At 38.5% G+C, this 21,545-nt stretch overlaps 1 protein-coding gene across 1 annotated transcript in view; it reads left to right on the top strand.

Annotated features, from left to right (window-relative positions):
• ssbp4 (single stranded DNA binding protein 4) overlaps positions 1-21,545 on the top strand; it is a 53,363-nt gene that overhangs the window by 18,864 nt on the left and 12,954 nt on the right. Inside the window, exon 5 of the mRNA XM_056758367.1 lies at positions 20,265-20,354. Within this exon, the coding sequence (XP_056614345.1) occupies positions 20,265-20,354 (90 nt within the window). The remainder of the gene's footprint in view (positions 1-20,264; positions 20,355-21,545) is intronic.

Here is a 21,545-nt window from a genome sequence, read left to right as displayed (position 1 = left end):
GAGAAATTTAGTATTGGTTCATTTCTAGTAAATCTAATATATAATGTTGAATTAAGTCTTTTTAACTAAAATCAAAACTCTAAATCAGTGAAGAATGTCATGAACCAGATGAATTTAATATTCTCTCATTAGGTCCCTGCGGATTCCCACCCATAGTGTGTAAGTGTTAAGATGGAGGTTCAGACTGTTTGTTTTGTTTAGCAGTTCGAGACATAAAGAACGTGTTTGTTGTTTATCTTGTAGAGAGCGTCTGAATAAAAAGATTGTAGGTATTAGAGGATTGTTTTTTTTAAAGGGGTCATATGACACGCGTAAAACGAATATTATCATTTGTATAAGATGTAATGCAATGTGTTTACACGATTTAAGTTTAAAAAACGCTGCATTTTCCACATACCTTGCATGTTTGTATTTCCTCTTTTTCCCCGCATCTCTGAAAAGCGTGGATTTTTAACGAAGCTTATCGCTCTGAATAGCGAGGTGTGCTATTATTGGCCAGTTAACCAGTCGTGATTTGTGATTGGTCGAATACTGCAAGCGTGTGATGGAAATGTAACGCTTCTTACCATATTGGGAACATCAGGTTCCAAAGCAATTGTACTGACACTAGCATATACATTTTGGGGGTCAGAGGAGTATCAAGCAGGTTAAGTCGAGCATTCGCTTTTAGATAGAATGCATCTTACATTTTTGCAATTTAACATGTCTAATACATGCATGGGCAACTTATAACACATCAAAGAAACAGAAGAAAACGTATTCGTGTCATATGAACCCTTTAAAGCAATACCGCGTCTTGATAGATCTTTATTCCATTAATTTCAGAACTTAGCGATGGACATTTGTATCATTTAGTGAAATAATGGTCACAATTTATTCAATGTACTTTCTTGGAAGTTTCTCCGGTAAAAACAGTTTTCTTGTGCAAAGAAAATAAATGGAATTTAAATGTCCTCTGTCTGAAGGAGATGTGACCTAATGTTCCCAGAATTGCAAATCGTTTTGATCTAAACTCCTCCGTTACTTCGAGGTGGCCGGCCAACCCTGATTTAAGTCCAGAAATATCTGCTTCCCACAGAAATCACATTCGACAATAAGGTGGCTACTCTTCTCAGGCAAAGTTCAGATTTTGTTGTGTTGAGCGTTTCGAGGCTAATAGTAATGTTGGCCCAGACCAATTCCGTTTAAAGATGCTTCTTTTTATTCTGTAGTTTGGTTTTTAGGTTAAGGTTCCTGTCATCAAAAGCCAAAAAAATCATTTAAAAAGCTTAGTTTGATTTAATTTGAGGCTTGCTTAAAACAGTTTAGTTCGACTAATCTGAGACTTAATCGATTTAAAAAAAAGGTGGTTTTACTCCTCACCAATATGCCCTTCCATCCCCAACGGTTCATAAAACGTGAGAGATGTTTGCTCTGTTTCTGCGCAACAGTTGTTCCTCACATCCCTGTTTGCCGTGCCACGGGTTTCGTCCGAAGAAACCATCTGGTTCTTCGGCAAGTGTCAACACTGAGACCGCAGTGGTGTGTTTTTCTCATAACCTCGAAGAGGGGTGCGAATCGAGGCATGCCACAGTTCTCTCCATTTCATTTATTTTCTCTTTGTTGTGCTAGCAGAGGGCAGCTACAGTGGCAGCGAGGTTACGTTTGCGACTTCCGCGGCTGGAATTTACCACGTCTGGCACCGTTTGCATAGCGGACCGTGCCATCCTTCTCCACTTTACTCTCAAGTACCGTCTTGGCACAACGAACTGAACCTTCTACTTGTTATGCGGCGTGTGTATGCGTCTGAATGTGTGAGGGGAGGGTTGTGCTCGGCTGGTCTTGTTGGGATCAAGTTTCAACAGGCTTCCACGAATTGAATGAAGAACAGACAAGCACACAAAACTTGCATGAATCCCTCAAACAAGTTCAGCCTTTAGGTCTCTGTAGATTGGATTTACTCGCACAGACGCCATTATATCAGGAGATTACGTTATGTGATTTGGGTGGAGTGCTTATTTTTCCATCTCCTACACGCGGTGGCTGACATGTGTGTAAGGAGTGTGTGTTTGTGCTTGTGTGAGAGAGTGGAAAGACCTTCGTTGTATCTTTCCTTGTGTTGCTTTAACTGCTGCTGTGGGTCTATTCCCAGACAGTGAGTTTAATGCAGAGTAATTATTATTTTTATGCTATGAGCTTTCAAAGGCTTTCACTAGAAGTCAAAATGGCTCCCAGATGACCGGGTGATTACCTTTGAGTCCACGCCTGCACCTGCCTCCATGACTTACCGTGGCAGAGCTGGACCCAACTGGCCAACGACAGAACGACTGGGTTTAACCGGGATGGTTCTTTACATTTCTTAATTGCCGCTCTCTCTACATTTGCTGTCTCTGCATTTCACATGGTTTTTACTTTCTCTCTCTCTCTCTCGTTCATTTTTTGTGTGCTTTAAATACTAATGTGTACAACAATGGTGATACTATGGTCATTTTGAATTACATTTTTGAGGTACTTACTATGGCATGGTCTGTTGATTCTGGATTGCTTTTTGTACCATGAAGAATCATGGTATTGGTGAAACATAAAGTACTGTGTTCTTACCTGTCTGTCTTTCTTTCTTTCTTTCTTTCTTTCTTACCTGTCTGTCTGTCTTTCTTTCTTACCTCTCTTTCTTCTTTCTTACCTGTCTGTCTTTCTTCTTTCTCACGAGTAATTCTTTGTTTTATTTCTCACCTTTCTTTCTTTCTTTCTTACCTGTCTGTCTTTCTTTCTTTCTTACCTGTCTGTCTTTCTTTCTTTCTTTCTTTCTTACCTGTCTGTCTTTCTTTCTTTCTTACCTGTCTGTCTTTCTTTCTTTCTTTCTTTCTTTCTTTCTTTCTTTCTTTCTTTCTTACCTGTCTGTCTTTCTTTCTTTCTTTCTTACCTGTCTGTCTTTCTTTCTTTCTTTCTTACCTGTCTGTCTTTCTTTCTTTCTTTCTTTCTTTCTTACCTGTCTGTCTTTCATTATTTCTTAACTGTCTGTCTTTCTTTATTTCTTAGCTGTCTGTATTTCTTTTTTTCTTAGCTGTCTGTATTTCTTTCTTTCTTTCTTTCTTTCTTTCTTTCTTTCTTTCTTTCTTTCTTACCTGTCTGTCTGTCTTTCTTTCTTACCTCTCTTTCTTTCTTTCTTTCTTTCTTTCTTTCTCACAAGTAATTATTTGTTTTTATTTCTCACCTTTCTTTCTTTCTTTTGTACCTGTCTTTCTTTCTTTCTTTCTTTCTTTCTCAACAGTCTTTCTTTCTTTCTCAACAGTCTTTCGTCTTTCTCACCAGTCTTTCTTTGTTTTTATTTCTCACCTTTCTTTCTTTGTCTTTCTTTCTGACCTGTCTTTTTTACCTTTATTTCTTTCCTTTTACCCTTCTTTCTTTCTTTCTTTCTTTCTTTCTTTCTTTCTTTCTTTCTTTCTCAACAGTCTTTCTTTCTTTCTCAACAGTCTTTCGTCTTTCTCACCAGTCTTTCGTCTTTCTCACCAGTCTTTCGTCTTTCTCACCAGTCTTTCGTCTTTCTCACCAGTCTTTCTTTGTTTTTATTTCTCACCTTTCTTTCTTTGTCTTTCTTTCTGACCTGTCTTTTTTACCTTTATTTCTTTCCTTTTACCCTTATTTCTTTCCTTTTTACCCGTCTTTCTTTCTTTCTCTTACTTTTTCTTTCTTTCTTTCTTTTTCATTCTTTCTTTCTTTCTTTCTCAACAGTCTTTCTTTCTTTCTCAACAGTCTTTCTTTCTTTCTCAACAGTCTTTCTTTCTTTCTCACCAGTCTTTCTTTCTTTCTCAACAGTCTTTCTGTCTTTCTCACCAGTCTTTCTTTGTTTTTATTTCTCACCTTTCTTTCTTTGTCTTTCTTTCTGACCTGTCTTTTTTACCTTTATTTCTTTCCTTTACCTTCTTTCTTTCTTTCTTTTCATTCTTTCTTTCTTTCTTTTTCATTCTTTCTTTCTTTCTTTCTTTCTCACCAGTCTTTCTTTCTTTCTCAACAGTCTTTCTTTCTTTCTCAACAGTCTTTCTTTCTTTCTCACCAGTCTTTCTTTGTTTTTATTTCTCAACAGTCTTTCTTTGTCTTTCTTTCTGACCTGTCTTTTTTACCTTTATTTCTTTCCTTTTACCCTTCTTTCTTTCTTTCTTTCTTTCTTTCTTTTTCATTCTTTCTTTCTTTCTTTTTCATTCTTTCTTTCTTTCTTTCTTTCTTTCTCACCAGTCTTTCTTCTTTCTCAACAGTCTTTCTTTCTTTCTCAACAGTCTTTCGTCTTTCTCACCAGTCTTTCTTTGTTTTTATTTCTCACCTTTCTTTCTTTGTCTTTCTTTCTGACCTGTCTTTTTTACCTTTATTTCTTTCCTTTTACCCTTCTTTCTTTCTTTCTTTCTTTATTAATTTAATTAATTTCAAGTTCATTTCTTTGTTTATTTTTTTAACCAAGATGACATGTCTTTATTTCTGTGTTTCCTTATTTATCTGTTTTTCTATCTTTATCTCTTTTTGTCGTGTGATTCTAAAGCATGATGACATATAGAGGCTGAGTGCTTGAGCTTTGTATGATGGAGAGAAAGCTGTATCTGCGCCTCTGGGCTGCTGATCAGGTGTGCTCAAGCTTTCTGTTTTCACCACTCTGTGTGTGTCTGCGCAGTCCCAGCTGCATTGTCAAATCATTATGCTCTCCTCTGCTCTTCTGTGCAACATTGTCTCTGTTTGAAACACTTAATGCCTCTCTTTTCAAATCTCTGCTTTCAGTCAGCTGTGATTGCCGGATTGTTAAATCTCCTGTATTGTTAACACGTATTGTTCTTGCACGTCTAGACAGGAAACGTCACACATCTTGGCGTTTGATCCGGTTTCTGATCTTGTTTTAGTGTTTGTATGGTTTTTCAGGAAGTTCTCTACACATGCTTCCCTCTAATCTACAGTAGATAATAATGCCCTCAGATTGTCATTGTATTTGCACATTTTTTGCGAGATTCTGACGACTGTCATTCCTTTGTTTCTTGTTTGGTCTCATTTATGGATCTTATAGTTATTTCTTATGGCAATCTTATACCTGTCGGCTTTGCCACGCAGGATCGAACGTTTAATAACTGCTGCAGTTTATAAAGGCTAAGGGGTCAAAGAAAGGTCACAGGCTTTTCAGCTGCCAATCGGAAATCTCGCCGCTGTCTGAAATGTTAAATCACACCTTGCCCCTAAAATCTGACCCTCTGTGATTTCGAGAGTGAAGATGCTTCGATCTCAATTTTTTTTCCGTCTGGCTATTACTATTATGAAATCTTTCCCTTTGTCAATACTGTATAGTGAAAATGTCTTGTCATTTTATTTAATTTAACTCTCATATTGAATTCTTGAATTGTATTATTGCCTTTTGTTAGTAATTATGAAATCATAATGGCGAATATGGCAGCGTCATTAATTCGATTGTTAACCACAATGGCTGAAATTATGTTGAATAATAAACTGGTATAGTAATATATTGAGTCAATGCTGAACATACACATGTAAACAAAGGGAAATAACACAGTGTTGTTAATAAATAATGAGCCACAGTAAGTTTTGGGCAACCCGACGTCTACCAACCCCATGCAGCCAGTTTGTCACATTTTCGACACATGTAAGCAAGTGAGAAAGAAGGGCATGATTGAAAGCTGGGGGGATGGGCCGTTGACCTGATTTGGGGGGGATGCAGAGGCTGTGATAGCGGTTGTTGTCGGAGGGTTTGTAATCCAAATCGTGCATGGTCAGATTAGAGACTGCCCCACATTACAGAAGCTGGAAGGGGAGGGTTCAGGACCAATCCACTTCTGAAGAAGATGGCTTTTTCCCAACGTGTTAGAATTTTATTTACATGCATATTGAATAAGGGCTAGAATTAGATAATAAAATTGAATAGGAAAATAGAAAGGTAAAACAGAGACGGAGAACATACAAATACATTTGTTTTTTTTGTTCACAAAAAGCACATGTCGTTAAACTTCAATTTAATTTATTTATATAGAGTTGAAAGAATGACACGATTTAACATTTGTATAGGGCAGTTTTAACCAAAAATTCAGCTTTAGTATATTTTATCTATTGACCAAAGTTTGAATGAAGTGTGTTTTGGCTCAGTCCATTTCTGTCTCTTTAATTTGTTTGCTGGTTTATGCAAATTTATTAGTGCAAGTCTGTAAAATAAATGTTTTCTGTAATAAATGGTTCAACATGCAGAATATGGCCACCTAAAATGAAAGCTTTGACACTGCTGCAAATTGTATTTAATTGCGCTAATTAATTTGAGCCTTTGACTGCCAAAGCTGATTTTTCAATGGCATTGTTCGCTATAGGCTCAACGTCAGAACATGAATGGTATTTTGATATTACTACTGTGTTTCCTGTTGCAGCTTTTATTTCATGAATGTATTTATGTGGCTGTGGCATTATTATGTTCGATTGAAATGACTCTTGTTTGTAATTCAGTTTTTCGTGGCTTGATTGTGTTACAAATGAATAGTTTTGACATGTGTTGCCATTTGCAGTTTGTGATGTCATAACGGTTTCTTAAATGTGCTGCGATGCGCATGACGGACATATCCATTCACAATGACCAACTCAATTAAATAAGACATGTGATTTTCTTATTTCAGTGAAATATTTCAAAGTAAATTTCTGTATGGACACATCCTCAAGTTTTAAAGGAACGTAATAACCATTAGTGGCCAGGTTGTTGTTTATCCAGCCCCTGTTACAACTAGCCCCGGTGTTCTGTTTATTTGTGATCAGATCATTAGCAATATAAAACTAAACAAAGTCGGATTTAAGGTTATAATACTGTATTTAAATGTGCACCGGATTAAAATAAATCAAAATTTGGTTACAAGGTTTGAAACTCTTCCCTAGGTAAAAAGAGAAATATTTTGACTTCTACTATGTGTCCTTTGCGTTTGCTCTCCTGTTTGTTCTTCTTCCGTTGCTTTTTTTTCCCTATTGCTTTCTCTCGTTCCATCTTTCTCGTCTCCGCTGTGTTCCATGCAGAAATGATTTCCATTTCTGAATTAATGAGGTTCAGCTGAACTGAGCATCCGAAATCTGTCTCTCCGTCTCCATCATAGGTCTATGCGCAAGTACACGCGCTGAGGATTACATACTTTGTCAATTTCATCATTACATACCTTCCGCAGAAATGTGCCAGTTCAGATGTTTATAGGCAGAAACAAATGTTTTGTTCATATCAGAAACTAAAGTTATAACCTGTTTGTGATGACCAATGCAAAAAAATGCATTAATTTAATCAAAACGTTAATGAAAAAATTTGTGTAAAGAGCTAGTGGTGTATTTTTTGCAGGTGAAGGTCTTGTAAATTAAAATTTGGATGGGCACAGCTCGGACTGATGTAAGGGTATGTGCGCACTGGTTGGTGCCTCGTGGGTCAGGGCCTAGAATCGGACTTTGTCACCATGGTAACACTGTGCAGTGTATGCAAAATACTACAGTGCTTTGGGACCGTTGGAGGGTGTTAAATCACCCACCCCCAACACACACAAACCCTACCTAGTTGTTTTTTGTGTGCTGTGGTATTAACAGCTTCAATTTGTTAGTTTCGCTGCAGTCAATACTTCGATTTAAAATAAGATTGAAGTACAGATGAAATCGCTACAATTTTAGCATCTTCAAGCGTTTGTGAGGACCACATTTCCGTGTGATATCTTTAAATGTAAATTTTGTTGTAATGTCAGATAGAGAGGCGCCGATTGGTCAATAATCCGCTAAGTAGCATTGATCGCGAGCGTTTAGTTCCTCTGGCTGGATACATTGGTTGGGAAGCGAATCAATGCTCTTGAATGGAGGCCTCAGTGATCAGGGATTTCCTGCTCCATACACACTGTGGTCACATCATTTGTCTTCATTTGGCGTACGATTATTCTCTGTAATGGGCTTCATCAGAACGAAAAGGTTAACACTCCTAGCCAAAAGGACCTTGGACATGAAGTGGCTAAGATTATCAGGCATTCACAGCGGTGAACGATTCAATTTGAGTGTTGCCCACAACTCTCCATCCTTCGTCTCCGAAGGACCGGTCTGCGAAAAAAAGGACTATTCTAGGCTGGTCTAAACTAGGATGCAAGTAACGTATAGTAAATATTTGTTTGGGAGATCGACATCAATTAGTCATTTTTTCTCATTGAATGCCTGCTGACGGTCCAAGGAAAACCCTTTTTAGATTCGGTTAAGTTACTCGACGACAGCTCCCGGATTTTTGACGATTGTGTGCTTAAGTGTTCCATTGTCTGGAATTGGTCGAGGGGGGGTTCTCTTTGAACTACTGCTTTACAATTGATCACAGGCCCTCAAATTACCCTCTTTAGATCAAGGTTACACCTTTAAAGCTGCTGGTTATCAGCACTGAGCTACGGCTGTGTCCGATATGTTTTCTTTGGAAATGGAAAGCCTGTTAACATCTTTAGGAAGTGATTCTTCAATCTACTACCCTTGTTCTCACCCCCTCCCATTTTGTGGGAAAGATAAAGTCACTTCCTCGTGCCTTGGCTCTCCTCACCCTCCTCCCGCGCTGAGTTTTATTGGTCTTAAGAGTTGTCCATCACTGCTCTTGCTGTTAGAAGTGCTTCAGTCGTATATCACCGCCTCTTCTCCCTGGATGTCCTCCTACTTTCTGCCAGGGCTCTATTGGTTTGTGTGTGCGTGTTATGGATTGGCATGAGCATGCAAGTATGTAGAAATTCTGCCCAAAATATGAATTTGGTCGTCATTTATTAACCCTTATGTTGTTGAAAGGCTGTGTATCACTCTTCCTTCTGTGGGACACAAAAAGAGATATTTTGAGAAACTGGTTTTGTCATTGGTCAATGGGGTCATGTTGTTTGGTTATCAACATTCTTCAAAATATCTTCTTTTGTGTTTTGAAAACGAAAGAAAGTCATACATGTTTTGAAATCACATGAGGGTGAAAAAAAAGATAAATTAATTTTCATTTTTGTGTGAACTATAATTTATTAAAGATAAATTAATTTTCATTTTTGTGTAAAATACCTGAAAAAAATTCTAAGGTTTTAATAAATGTATAAATTAAAAGAAGTTTATTCCCTTCAATCCATTTCCTTTTCACTTTTTGAGTTATTCGGTGTCTTCTTTCATGCTTATTTACGTCACTTTTTTGCCTCACTCGTGGCCTTTGTTTTCTCAATGCTCTCTTTGCCCTTGTTTTTTTACCCAACAATCCTTTTCCTCGCTGCTCTCTCTCCCTCTCTCAGTCGAGGACAAGGAGGTGAAAGCCAAGCGGATTACAGTGGCAGTTTAATCTGGCCGACCTACCAAAGGATTTTTTTCTGCACTTTCCCGCAAGCTTATGAGGCAGAGGGGGCGGGGAATTGGGGAGGGGGTGGCAGGGGGACCGTCAAGTGTTGAAAAGGAACAGGATTTCGGATTCAGAGGACATGGTTGGTCTAGGAACCTGTGTCCGATCGAATCCAGAAAATGAGGGCTGGTAGGGGGTGACATGAGACTGTGGGTGAGCAAGCAGAGGATGTTAATGCTAGTTTGTAACTCATTTGTTTCCATCTGTCCAGTCATTTTGCATCTGTGGCTCTGTATTCCCAGAGTATTAAAGAGATATTTAATCTAAATATGAAAATTCTCGAATGTTTATTAACCCTCATGTTGTTTAAAACCTGTAAAACACGGATGAAGATATTTTGAGAAATGTCTAGTGGAAGTCAATGAGGTCCAATAGGGTTACCAACATTCTTCAAAATGTCCTCTTAGCATCTTTGGATCATGAGACCCATTCACACCAATGTGTTGATCGTTGATTTTAAACGGCTTGTGCTTTTAAACAAGAAACAACAACGCAGTCTTAGAATAAACATATAGGCCTATATTGTCTGTTGGTGTCGACGTTATTATAACTATCATTATAGCTATCTTTATTGTTATCATTCTTGGTATAAATGTGTCTTTACACAATCAAGACTTTGCTATAAATTTGTAGGTTAAAGTTGATTCTGCAATTCACCATTCACTTTTAGTTTACCAAAGTTTCTAATAGACTAAGCTAATGACCACCAGCTACGTTAACGCTAGTGACTTACTATCTAATGTGATTAACGATTGCCAAATTCTACTTCTAATGGCTTCCTTTTACAACCATTTCTGCTCTGCATTACCCTCTTAATTTCTACTTTAAATTCACAGTGAACTACTATTTAAATAGCCTCACCACCGGGAACAACTCAAAGCACACCAAGGGAATTGAATACAAGGGCCATTTCGATGTAATGACCGATGCTATATTGTTCAACTGACATAAAACCAGCTCACCAACCATCACTAACAGAATAGTAGTCAAACAAAGCGTTAACGCTTGTCTCTCTCTGCACCTTCTTTGATGTGGCTCATATCGCTTGTACTTTCATCAGCGCTCCCCCGCTGTGAGAATTTTAAACGGAAGGGGTCCCTCCTCCAATGGGATTAGCTTCAAACTGGTACTTGTCCAGTGGCGTCAATGTTTTTGAAAAGGACTTAACTAACCTCCACTCACGGGAGACTTCGGGAGGTTAATGTGGGCTCGAGAATTGTTTGCCTTGCAATTAACATGCTGGATGGCCCGATGGGGGGAAGTCAAGGGCTGTAATAAGTAAGAAACAAGACTTCATGTGACTGCACTTATACTCTACCAATTCCTGTGTTGTTTTGACCCATTTTTGGATCAGAAACTGATAAACCCAACCATTGGGTCAACCTAGATTTTTGGGGGGGGAAACAATACTGTAGTTGCATTGTTCTGGTGTTTTATTCCTTGGTTTTCTATTTTGTAGACATCTTTCTAGAACGGACAGTGGTGGTCTTCTTGACATGGTCTCAGCATTAGACCTTATTTTAGCCGGCACCAGGTGCACAATGTTTTAGGGGGGTGTTACATGATACAGACCAAATGTAGGGGTGGATCTGCACGCAGGCCCTGGTTTAGACAGGGTAGGATGCTGTGGCAGATTTGTTGGAGTTGATCGTTGGAGGCCGTCTGAAAGGTCAGGTGTAGGGCGGAGGGCGCCAGGAATAGGGGTGTGAGATGCCTGCTGGGTTTGTTGGCACTGTGAGGGACGCCGTGGTTTGGGCTTTCTATCAGTCTTCCAGTCCTAGGTGTCCCGTCGGATGAATGTGAACTCTGCTTCTCCCATCAGAAGTCCCCCTTTCTTAAGTTTTTTCATTTATTCCTTGTTCATTTTTAGATGGCTTGTTATTGTAAAATTGTATTTTGTTTTAATACATCAGATAATGCATCTCATTTGTGATTAGCTATGACTTGTTATGCATCTCACCAATAACGTTAGAGCATCCAGATGCACGGAACTCCTACTAGCGACCTGGGGACCTCCATCAATAATCAGCCGCGATGTGAATGGAGCTTTCTTTGTAAACTGCTTTGCCAATGCTTCTATTAATCATCTTTCTTGCGTCCCTTTTTTACTTCCGTTCTTCATCTCAAAAACGCAACGCTCTGGATCTAAGATGCCTGAGGGAGGGAACGCAGACGGGACCTGTCACCATGACAACGGCTTCTGTGAGCTGCCTGACACCCAGACTCGATTGTGGGAGGGGGTGGGGAGAGAGAGAGTGAGAGCGAGGGCGTGGAGACAGACAACCCCGTTATCCCCCCTGGGACTTTTCGGTTTGCGTGTTCACATGTAGAATAAGCATAAAGACAGAAAATATGAGAGAGTCTGAACGCTGTATGCTGCACACATCCTGGCGGCGTCCCCAGGGTCTAAGTGCCCCTTAGACTTTGAGATCGGCGTCAAGCCCACACCATTTTTCACCTTGCGTTGTCGAACACTTTGACACCAAGTATTTGGTTTCTAATGTCACTCTAATCGCATTATGATACAAGCGTAGTTGAATTCCATCCATGCTTCCTACATGGCTAATGCAGTTAAAGTGAGCTTCAGCTAAAAGGTTTGGTTCATTTAGCTGAATACACAGGTGTCATAGTATCCACCAGAGAAGACCACAACCAAATGGGCCTGATGATTTAGTCTAACATCAATGTTTTTGTACATTTTTACATCTCTGTGTCTGTAAAGATGTGGTAGGATTGGATTATGGTCAGCTGGATTCTGCAATCATCTTATTCCCTGATAGCACACATACATCTGGGAGATTTGATATCTGTATTTACATCTGCAAGACATATTTTTGGATTGCTTGCCCATCTGAAATACGTCTCTGAGAGGTTTCCTGTCAGATGTCATATATTCTAAATACGCATCTTACAGACATATTTAAGATGTCTATATGTAAAACTGCTTTTCTAAGACGCTCATCAGATGTTTCTAAAGCAGATGTGTTCCAGATCTTTAGCAGACCTCTTACAGACATACCTGTGCTCTCTAGGTTTAGGTCTAGTTTATAGAAGAAAAATGAAATCATGAAAGGTATTTTGACTTTTGTTGCCTAGTGATATGTTCTTACGTTTAGTGTTATGTCAAATTTGTACTATTACAAACTTATGGTATGTTTAAAAGACAACGATGTCCTAAAATCCAAAAAGTTCACATGGATCTGTGAAAACGAGTTAAAAACATTTACGAACGAAGTAACTTGAGCTGCACATGCACAGTTTTGTAGTCTGCAAATGTTGTTGATTTGGTTGTCCAGCGCTCGCACATGCATATCTGAACAAGGATCATGTTACATGCATGTACTTTACGTCGCTGTTTTCACAGTCACATATTTTGTGTATACAGAGACTATGACATAACTGTTTTCAAAAGCTCTTTAATATTTTGCATTTTCAGGCTCCCAAATTAGCCAAAACGAATCAAGTTCTCAGTTTATAGTTGCATGACAATAATATTTTCTTGTTTTCTAGTACAAATTATTAAAACAATTGTAAATCAAGATACATTTACTTAAGATATCTAGTCTTGGTGAAGAAATAATTAGGTTTATGTTTAAAAAAGCACAAAAATCTGCCAATTGGGTACAACAATATTGTTAAAAAATTAGAAATTAAAACTGAATTCAAGTTTTTTTTTCTTAGCTCACTGGCAGACATTTGCTTGTCGGGTTTATATATTTTGATTAAAAGATTTAAGGATATTTGTACCAGAAAACAAGAACAAATTCGATTACAGGGGCCAAACATTTAAAAAATCTTCTCAGTCCTATCAAATCTAGGAGTGCTATGAGATTGTATTGTTTTGTTCTCCGAGGAAGGTGGAGACTGTCAAGCCTGTGCTATGGAGAGATACTTGTCAGGCTGTTTACTTATTGATGGGAATGCTAGCACAGGTTAGCATGACATGCACACGGCCGCACGCCGACGTTTGCAGTCAAGCAGAGTTCCTTTTTAAACACATACCGCCTCTTCTTCAACAGCTGTGATTGTTGGCTTTCAGGTACTTGTAATGTCTTAAGAGCAGGGCATGTTTAAGTGCTCAGGAGAGCACAGTTTGAACCGATTTGAACCTAGGTTAGCTTTAATGTTACTGCACCTATTGGCAGTGTAATAACTTTGTGTGGAAGTGGAGAACCGTAGTGCTTTCCAGCAAGTTCTTGGACTCAGGATTTGACCACTGGCTGGGTGGGCTGACCACTGTTCGCCGCAGCTGGTTAAGAGTTGGCTGACATGCGTTCAGTGGTTTCACTCATGATCTGCAAGGGATTGTGGATTTGCGAGGGAACTTAAGTCGTATTATTTACCAGGCAGAAGCTTGTAGAAATGGGTTGTTGGAGAAGTGATTGGAGCGGGATTGTTGTTTATGGTTTTCTTTTTTCTTTGTCGGCACCAGGTGTGCTTTCTAACTTGGTTATTTCCACTGTCACAACTTCATTTTTCTCTGTTTGTTCTAAGCAGTTTTTCTTAAGCTGGGGTTGTCACGACACGTGTACTGCCTGGTGACAAACATCTCCAAGTTCTCCACAGCAAAAATGAATGCTTTTAAACGCACACATTTTGAAACGCACTATTTTATTGGGCCCAGATTTTAATAATGTAGAATGTAAACGTTCCAAACTTTACAGAGTCTTTCCAAAGAGGAATGATTTCTGTGGAACAGAAAAGAGGATATTTTGTCTTGTATTTTTGTGGGGGTCAATGTTGTTTGTGTTCTCCCTAAGAAAGTCATACAGGCTTGGATTGACATGAGGATGATGAGTCTTTTTTTATAAAGTAGCTGTTTTGGAGATCCTAAAAGCTTGAGAGACATGGACTTAAGATTTTTTTTAACCCACCTGTACTTTATACATTGATTTCAAAGGGGTGACATGATGTTGTTGTTGGATTTGAATGTTTCTTTGCACGCGTCCACACAGACCTTGTCGCTCTGATTGACGTGCAAAGGATACAGAGCGCACACGTGTGAATGTGTGTGTGGCCCTTGTGAGAATAAAGTGAGATATCTGGCACAGCCAGTGAGGTGGTGAGCTGGTGAGCTGGGTCAGGGCTTGTGACTCGCAGAACATGTGTTGTAGCCCAGTGAGGCCATGGGTGTCAGTCCCATTTCATTTGGACTGTAGATAATTCACCTTTCCCTTTTGGGCATGTTTCTATATCATTCAATTACTTTTAGTGGATGTAGAGCAAGATTGATAAGAAAGTGAAAAACAAGGTATAATGAGCTTCAAAATAAATTTTAAACTTTCTATATTTATCACGAAAACATATATACTTGTAGTTTACCCTAAAATGAAAATTCTGTCATCATTTACTTAACATCTCGTCATTGCAAACCTGAAACACAAAAGAATGTATTTACACATAACCAATGGAAATCAATGGGTACCGCCGGTTACCTACATTCTTTAAGGTATATTTTTTGAAGCAGAAAGTCACACAGGTTTGAAATAACAAGAGACAGACGATGACAGACTTTTCATTTTTGGTTGAACTTTCTGTAGGGTGGACCTGTAGGGCTGCTCAAAAAAAAGAGTGAAATGCGACAACATGCTAAATAATGCAGAATGTGAAGCGATATTAGTTTGTAAAAAGAGTTTAATTTATTTTCAATTATTTAGACGTCTTAAGTCATAAAATATTTATTTTATATATATATATATATATAATCCAACATGTTGAGAAAAGAAAGCAGCACTACACTTCACAAAGCTTTTTTTTTTTTTTTATATTTTAAATAAATTGTTCAGCTCTTGGTGCGATTTTTGAAACTTGACAATTTTGTGCACTCGAAGTCTAGCCAGTACGTCTGTTGTTTTACCAAATGTGAGTTAGCTTCTTCGCAAGCATTGTTTTCTTTTATTCTGCATTGTAACTAATACAGATAACAGGTTGAGCTTTGGGGTCAAAGCTTTCTAGTTTTCAAAAAGCTTTTTGAAAGTTATTCTGTATAAAAAAAGTAATCGCTATTTGTTTCCACACAAACAAACGCAAACACACCTGTCCCTGAACATGACTTTGTTAACACCCCTGAGCAAGCATAATTGTAGGCCACTGAGATTGTAAAAGCTGGGGGTTGTGGGAATACCGTGTTTTCGCATGTGCGTACATGCGTGTGTATTTGCGGGGAGGGGGTTTACATGAGGGGTTTCCTCGGAAGATTTGTTTACCGGTAATTAATTCACCTGATTGATACAACAGCTGTTGGCACCATGGGAGAGAAACGGGGAGAGAGAGGGAGCTACCCTCTCCATAGCGGCTTCCCAATGCTACACGGTGTAGACCGCAGTTCCATCGCTCCATTGATTAAAAGGCGCATCTGTCAGCCAGCACTGCTGATTATGGCCGCTTGCGCTCACTGGCTAATCTTTATGGAGTCAACTCCACTGACAGAGTTATTGGAAGTGGGGGATGTTGGGAAATAAGGACTAGAGGAGGAGAATGAGTGGGAGAGGAGAGGAGCGAAGAGTGTGGTGAAAGGCAGTAAATGGAGAGAACTTAAACGGTCTTGAATGTTTGCTTGAAGTAAAGCAAACGCAGCCAAGAGAGTAAAAAAAGTTTGAGGTGCTGCCTAGTAGATTTTTCCTTTTTTTATTACAAATGTAGATTTAAATTGTACTTCATTTTTATTTTTTTTTAAATGTGAAGGAGAAATTAGATATCCCTCATGTCGTTCAAAAACTGTATTTGACACTTTCTTCTGTAGACTAAATAATTCGATATTTTGAGAAACAATGGCAGCCAAAGCAGGTCAAAATTTCAGTGTCTCCGTATTGCTCATTCAACTCCGTTGAGATGCCAGCGACTACTTGTTACCCGCATAGGTGTGGATGTGTTACTCGGCAGGTGATCTGGGTTACACTGTTCATCCAAGAACAGATAAAGCCGGATCCATTCCTCATCCTGGAACCCTGCACCAGATCGATGGCCAGATTAAGCCTTTCCTCTCCTGTCCGCTGCCCAGCCGAGCTCAGCGATTGATGCTGATAATTAAAACAGCAGTGGCTAATTACTTCAGATGGTTGGGACCGTGTGTGTGGATGTTAGACATGCGTTTGAAGTTATCAGATGAGTGAGGGGTTAAACCTTTCCAAGAGATTGGTACATGTTTAATTGATCATTGGACATTAAGGGAAGAAGGAAGAATAAACAAGGTGGCATGATAGGGATTAAAGAAATTGCTTGGGAGAAAGTTATTTTTTGTCATTATTTACTTACCTGAACGGCTGTCTGAATCTGAATTCTGTTATTTTTTTCTGTTATATTAAAGTAATAGTTTATTCATCCAAATTTTTTATCTTAATTCCAAAATCATATGTGATAGTATAATTTAGAGAAAATATGAATATATTTGTTTTTTAAATGTAATAAATACATAATATCAATATTAATAATTCTAGTTCAATTAAAATAATTCCTTTATTAAAAGAATATCTGGGAGGGCATGAGAGTTAAATTATGAGAGAATTTATATTCCTTTAAAACAATTAAATGATTGGGTAAATTAGGGCTGCGCAATATTAGAGCTGTCAATCACAATTAATCTCATTCAGAATAAAAGTTTGTGTTTACATAGTATATGTCTGTGTACTGTGTATATTAATTTTATGTTTATAAACGCATGCATACGTTCAAAATATTAACATGTATTTATTTATATATACCAATTATTAGAATTGCATATAAATGTTTATTATAATATATGGATATATATGCATATGTATATGTTATAAATACAAAATTAATAGGCACAGTACACAGAAATATATTATGTAAATACAAACTTTAATTCTGGATGCAATTAATCGCGATTAAACGGTTGACAGCCCCACACAATATATTGAAATTATCGCTTCATTGCAATATGTGTGTATTGGAGTTGTTTGGGATCACGTTGTTAGACTTGTTTTTTTGTACTGCAACAGTAAAACGTGTATGTTTACTTACTAATATATTTTAGGGCAATTCCAGGATTAAGTATTTACATTACGTAACATTTTCAGTCAACAATTGAAATATAAACTCTAAGAGAACGTATTATTATAAATATATTAAACCATCTATTTAGATTTTATTAAATCCCTGTACAGAGTCCAGAATTTAGGAAATTTCAATCTGTACGCAAGTCTTATATAAAAAAGGGAAATAAACACGGTTATGGATTTAAAAAAAAAGGACACATTTTTGAAAGATATGCAGTTTCTGTTCATTAAAATGCGCAAACAATAATCAATAATACCCCACAAATTAAGAAGAAATGCCTTTTCATTGAACATTGTCCATTTATAAGGAATATAGACTGTTATGGATGTGACATTTCTAAAAGCGGAACTTACCTGACTATGTAAAACCATGCTTTCAAAATAAACAAATGCTTTAAAAAATAAAGCTTTAAAAGCTTTTATACAGACCTCATGTGTGTATTACAACCTTCAAATATTGACCTCCGAGCTATCAGTATGGTGAAAACCTTTGGTAAAACATGGTAAGGTTGACATTTGCATGGAAATTGCCCTTAAATGTAATTAAAATTGATTTAACAAATATCATATATACTTATGCATTTTAAGTTTCTCTTCAACACTGTTTAGAGCCCTCGTGTAATAATTGACCAAATTTTCATTTCTGAACGAACTATTCCTTTAACACGATCTGGGATGTGCCTGCTTTAGTCGTCGAGAAAGAGATAGCGGTTGCAAACAGCCAAGCCTATCAAAAGCCACGGGCTCCTTTAAACTCTATCTTAATTCTGCTCTCTCTCTTTTGCTCCCTGGCCAGGCAAGTGATTGACGGCCTGAGGGTTTTAATGGGCACCAGAGAGCGGGAGAGCCAAGGTCTTAGTTGTCATGGCAACAAGCCGATTGGGCCCTCTGCCTCTCTACCTGAGTGCAGTGCAGTAGCTCTCTGTGTGTGTGTCTTTGTGAAAGAGCTGCGAACGACTCCTGTAGCTCATCTTTCCCGCTGATTGGACGCCGGTCATTGTGCCCTGTGATTTTCTCATAGTTTATCCGTCCGTGTGTACGTGTTAATGAAAGTCCTCATCCATATATCCACTCGTGCGTGTGCTGTGACAATAGAGTGGGAGCCATTGTGCTGGTTAAACCTACACCAGCCGCTGTGTAAACAAAATCTCACCGGTCCGATCTGTCACTCCGCCCCTCCCTCGCCTTAACCAAACACGCTCGCCAATCCCTCCACCGCATGCAAACACCGTGGCTGGCCCTACCTCACCTGTTATCTACCCCGCGCCAGATTCTGGCTCTATTTTATTCCACATTTATGAGAAAGTGCGTCCTTGTGCGTGGATGATATGGAAATTCGTTGGGTTTTGTGTGATTGACATATTTGTAGAAGTGTGTTAAGGCAAGAAAAATATTGTCATGTAGGATATTAACCCAAATCCTCTGTGGAGCAAGATTGAAGCCTTCGTATCAAAATTCTGTCATCATTTATTGACCCTCGTGTCATTCAAAACCTGTGTGTGACTCTTTTCTTCTGTGGAGCAAAATAGGAGATATTTTGAGAAATGTGATTTTGTCTATACAATGAAGTCAATGGGGGCCGATGTTGTTAGGTTACCAAAACCCTCCAAAGTTAATATTTTGTGTTCTGCCGAAGAAAGAAAGTCATACAGATTTAAATGATGTGGGGTTGAGTAAATTTAAGAGCGGAGGAGGGATTGAGTTTTGTGGTTGATTTTCAGTGAATATTTTCTGTGTATAACTTTCATTTCTGTCAGGGGCCAGAACTTCCTGTCTCGTCATTTATGGCTAAATGTTATCTTAACTCTGTATAGTTCTGTTTGTTACAGCTTGTTTGTGTGAGAGAGAGAGAGCTCTAAAAAGAAGGAATTTGAGTATGTTGTGTGTATGTAGCAGCGCTCTTTGACCTCTTGGGGTCAGCACTGAGTGTCTGGACTGTTAAGGTCAGCTGCACCAAGGCGGTTTGCCCTCCTCCACCCAGAGCGGGAGGGATGGATAGAGGGGGATCTGATTACAGGATGGAGGAGGGGTGTTGGGTCATGTGTAATCCCCCCTTCTCCCCCTGTTTACCGGCATGGGAAAGACACGGCTGAGGTTGGCTTTGTCTGGGGTGATGAGGGCCTGTAGCCTTCAACCTAAACAACTGCTCACATGACAAGACATTCTACATGTTCATCCGTGTTTTCTTTTTTAACCCTGGTGTTTGGCCAAATGTTGTGGTTTGTTGAACATCAGTTGTTTGTTTCAAGGGTCAGTGATGTAGGCAAGTACAGGGGCATTGAAAAAAAAACGCGTCTCTAAGATGTCATTGTGGTCATTGATTTTTTATATATATATTTATATTATTTATATATTATTTATTATAAAGAAAACTGAAATGATTTTAAATGATTTTTAGTGTGAATACTTTTATACTATGTTTTGATCCTAAATATTGAGAATTGCTAATAGTTGGATTTAACATTTATTTGAAGCAATCTGTACCTTGGCTATATCGCCATCTTTGTTTAAACCGAAAAATGACACGTTTCTTGGGTTGATTGCCCCCAGATCATATGTGATAGCTTAACTAACTAAAAATATGAATATGCATTTTTGAAATCTAATAAATCATAATAAATACATAATATAAATAATAATTCAAGTTAAGTAATAAATGTAGGGTAATATAAATGTTGATTTTTTTTTATGTACTTGTTAGTAACTGATTTGCTTGTTTTTAACCTAAAAAGTTACGGATAGAAGCTTTAATTGAGTGCACTGTTTGACATGTAAAATAGTGAAAGATTGAAAACAATGTAACATTTAATATATCAAAGAGAAGTAAAAATGGCAAAAATGTACAATTTCCTGTTTTATTTTTTTCTAAACCAGATTTCGCATCTTTTTGTGTTTAGAGTGCAGCAGCAGCTCCCAGTCCTGTGATGGGTAACATGCCGCCCAACGACGGCATGCCAGGTGGACCCATGCCTCCCGGCTTCTTTCAAGTAAGATCTGCTCTCTCTCCCCTTCGTGTTAAACTTCTTCCTTTAACCCCACGCATTAAACCTCCAACGTCAACTGTGCCTCACCCTCCCCTCTTTCTGTAACCCCCTTTATTTTGTTCTAATCTCCGTCCAGATGTTTCTTTCCCACTATCAGTCCCTCTCCGTATTTCCATTCATTTCCATGCTACGTATTTAAATGAGTTATTGGTACAGTAGCAGCTTTCACTGACGCAAACGGAGAGCCGCGGCCCCTGATCTGAGATCAGTCGGATGCCTCGATTGTTTAATCCCTAAGGCCAAGACTGGTTAACAACATGCTGGCTCGGTTGTAGCTCTTTGACAACACATATCTAACAACATATCTGAGTGTTTTAAATTCAGGTCTGGGATTTGGGAGAATGCTCGGGGGCACTGTTCCCAAAGTCAAGGTGCCTACGGGAGTTCCTCTGCCGTAGTCGTCTTTATCGAGCTATTTATTCTCAGACAAAAGCTAGTCACCTTCCTGAACAAACACTCAGTTGAGCGTTTCTTTCAGCGAAACCCCGGGTCCAACTTGTTAAGGCTACTTGCTGCGTAACTAGCAAAAACAACGATTTTCTGTCTGTTAAAAGGAAAGCTGTTGATCAAGATTTAAACTTCAGAATGTTCAAAGCTCTTTATTTGTATAATTATACATTCAGCTGTTTATTATTCTTTATTCGTTTATTTTGTTGTGCTTAATCCCTGTTTATTCATAACATGTATAATGCAATCTTTTGCTATCTTTTGCCTAAAACAGATGAGGTATCAGATTTAATAGATCAGATAGAACAAAAGACATCAGATAGATGAACAACAGTGTCAGAGACACCAGCAGATAACGTATCAGATCAGATTATATTGGAGTTCTGGTGGAGATAGAGTTGCATCACATAATACATGAAACAACAGATAGAGCAATCGATAGAGGCAGATATATAGGAGATCGGCATAAAGATCAAACAGAGCAGAAGATGAGAGTAAAGTGAAAAAACAAACACACCTCAACTTCTCTAACTATCGCAATAGTTACAAGCTAAAGCTGCAGGGCCACAGCGCAGCCAATCTTGACACAGCGAAGCCAATCTTGATGATAGGCGGGTCTTCCTATCGCTCGTCGGTTGACGCTTGGGCTCACTATTTCTTTCGTATTGCGGTGGTTGTGCTTTTCCG

The sequence above is a fragment of the Triplophysa dalaica genome, chromosome 10 (assembly GCF_015846415.1).
Source record: "Triplophysa dalaica isolate WHDGS20190420 chromosome 10, ASM1584641v1, whole genome shotgun sequence".
In the NCBI taxonomy this organism is placed as follows: domain Eukaryota; kingdom Metazoa; phylum Chordata; class Actinopteri; order Cypriniformes; family Nemacheilidae; genus Triplophysa; species Triplophysa dalaica.
This window is presented reverse-complemented; position numbering and strand designations above follow the sequence as displayed.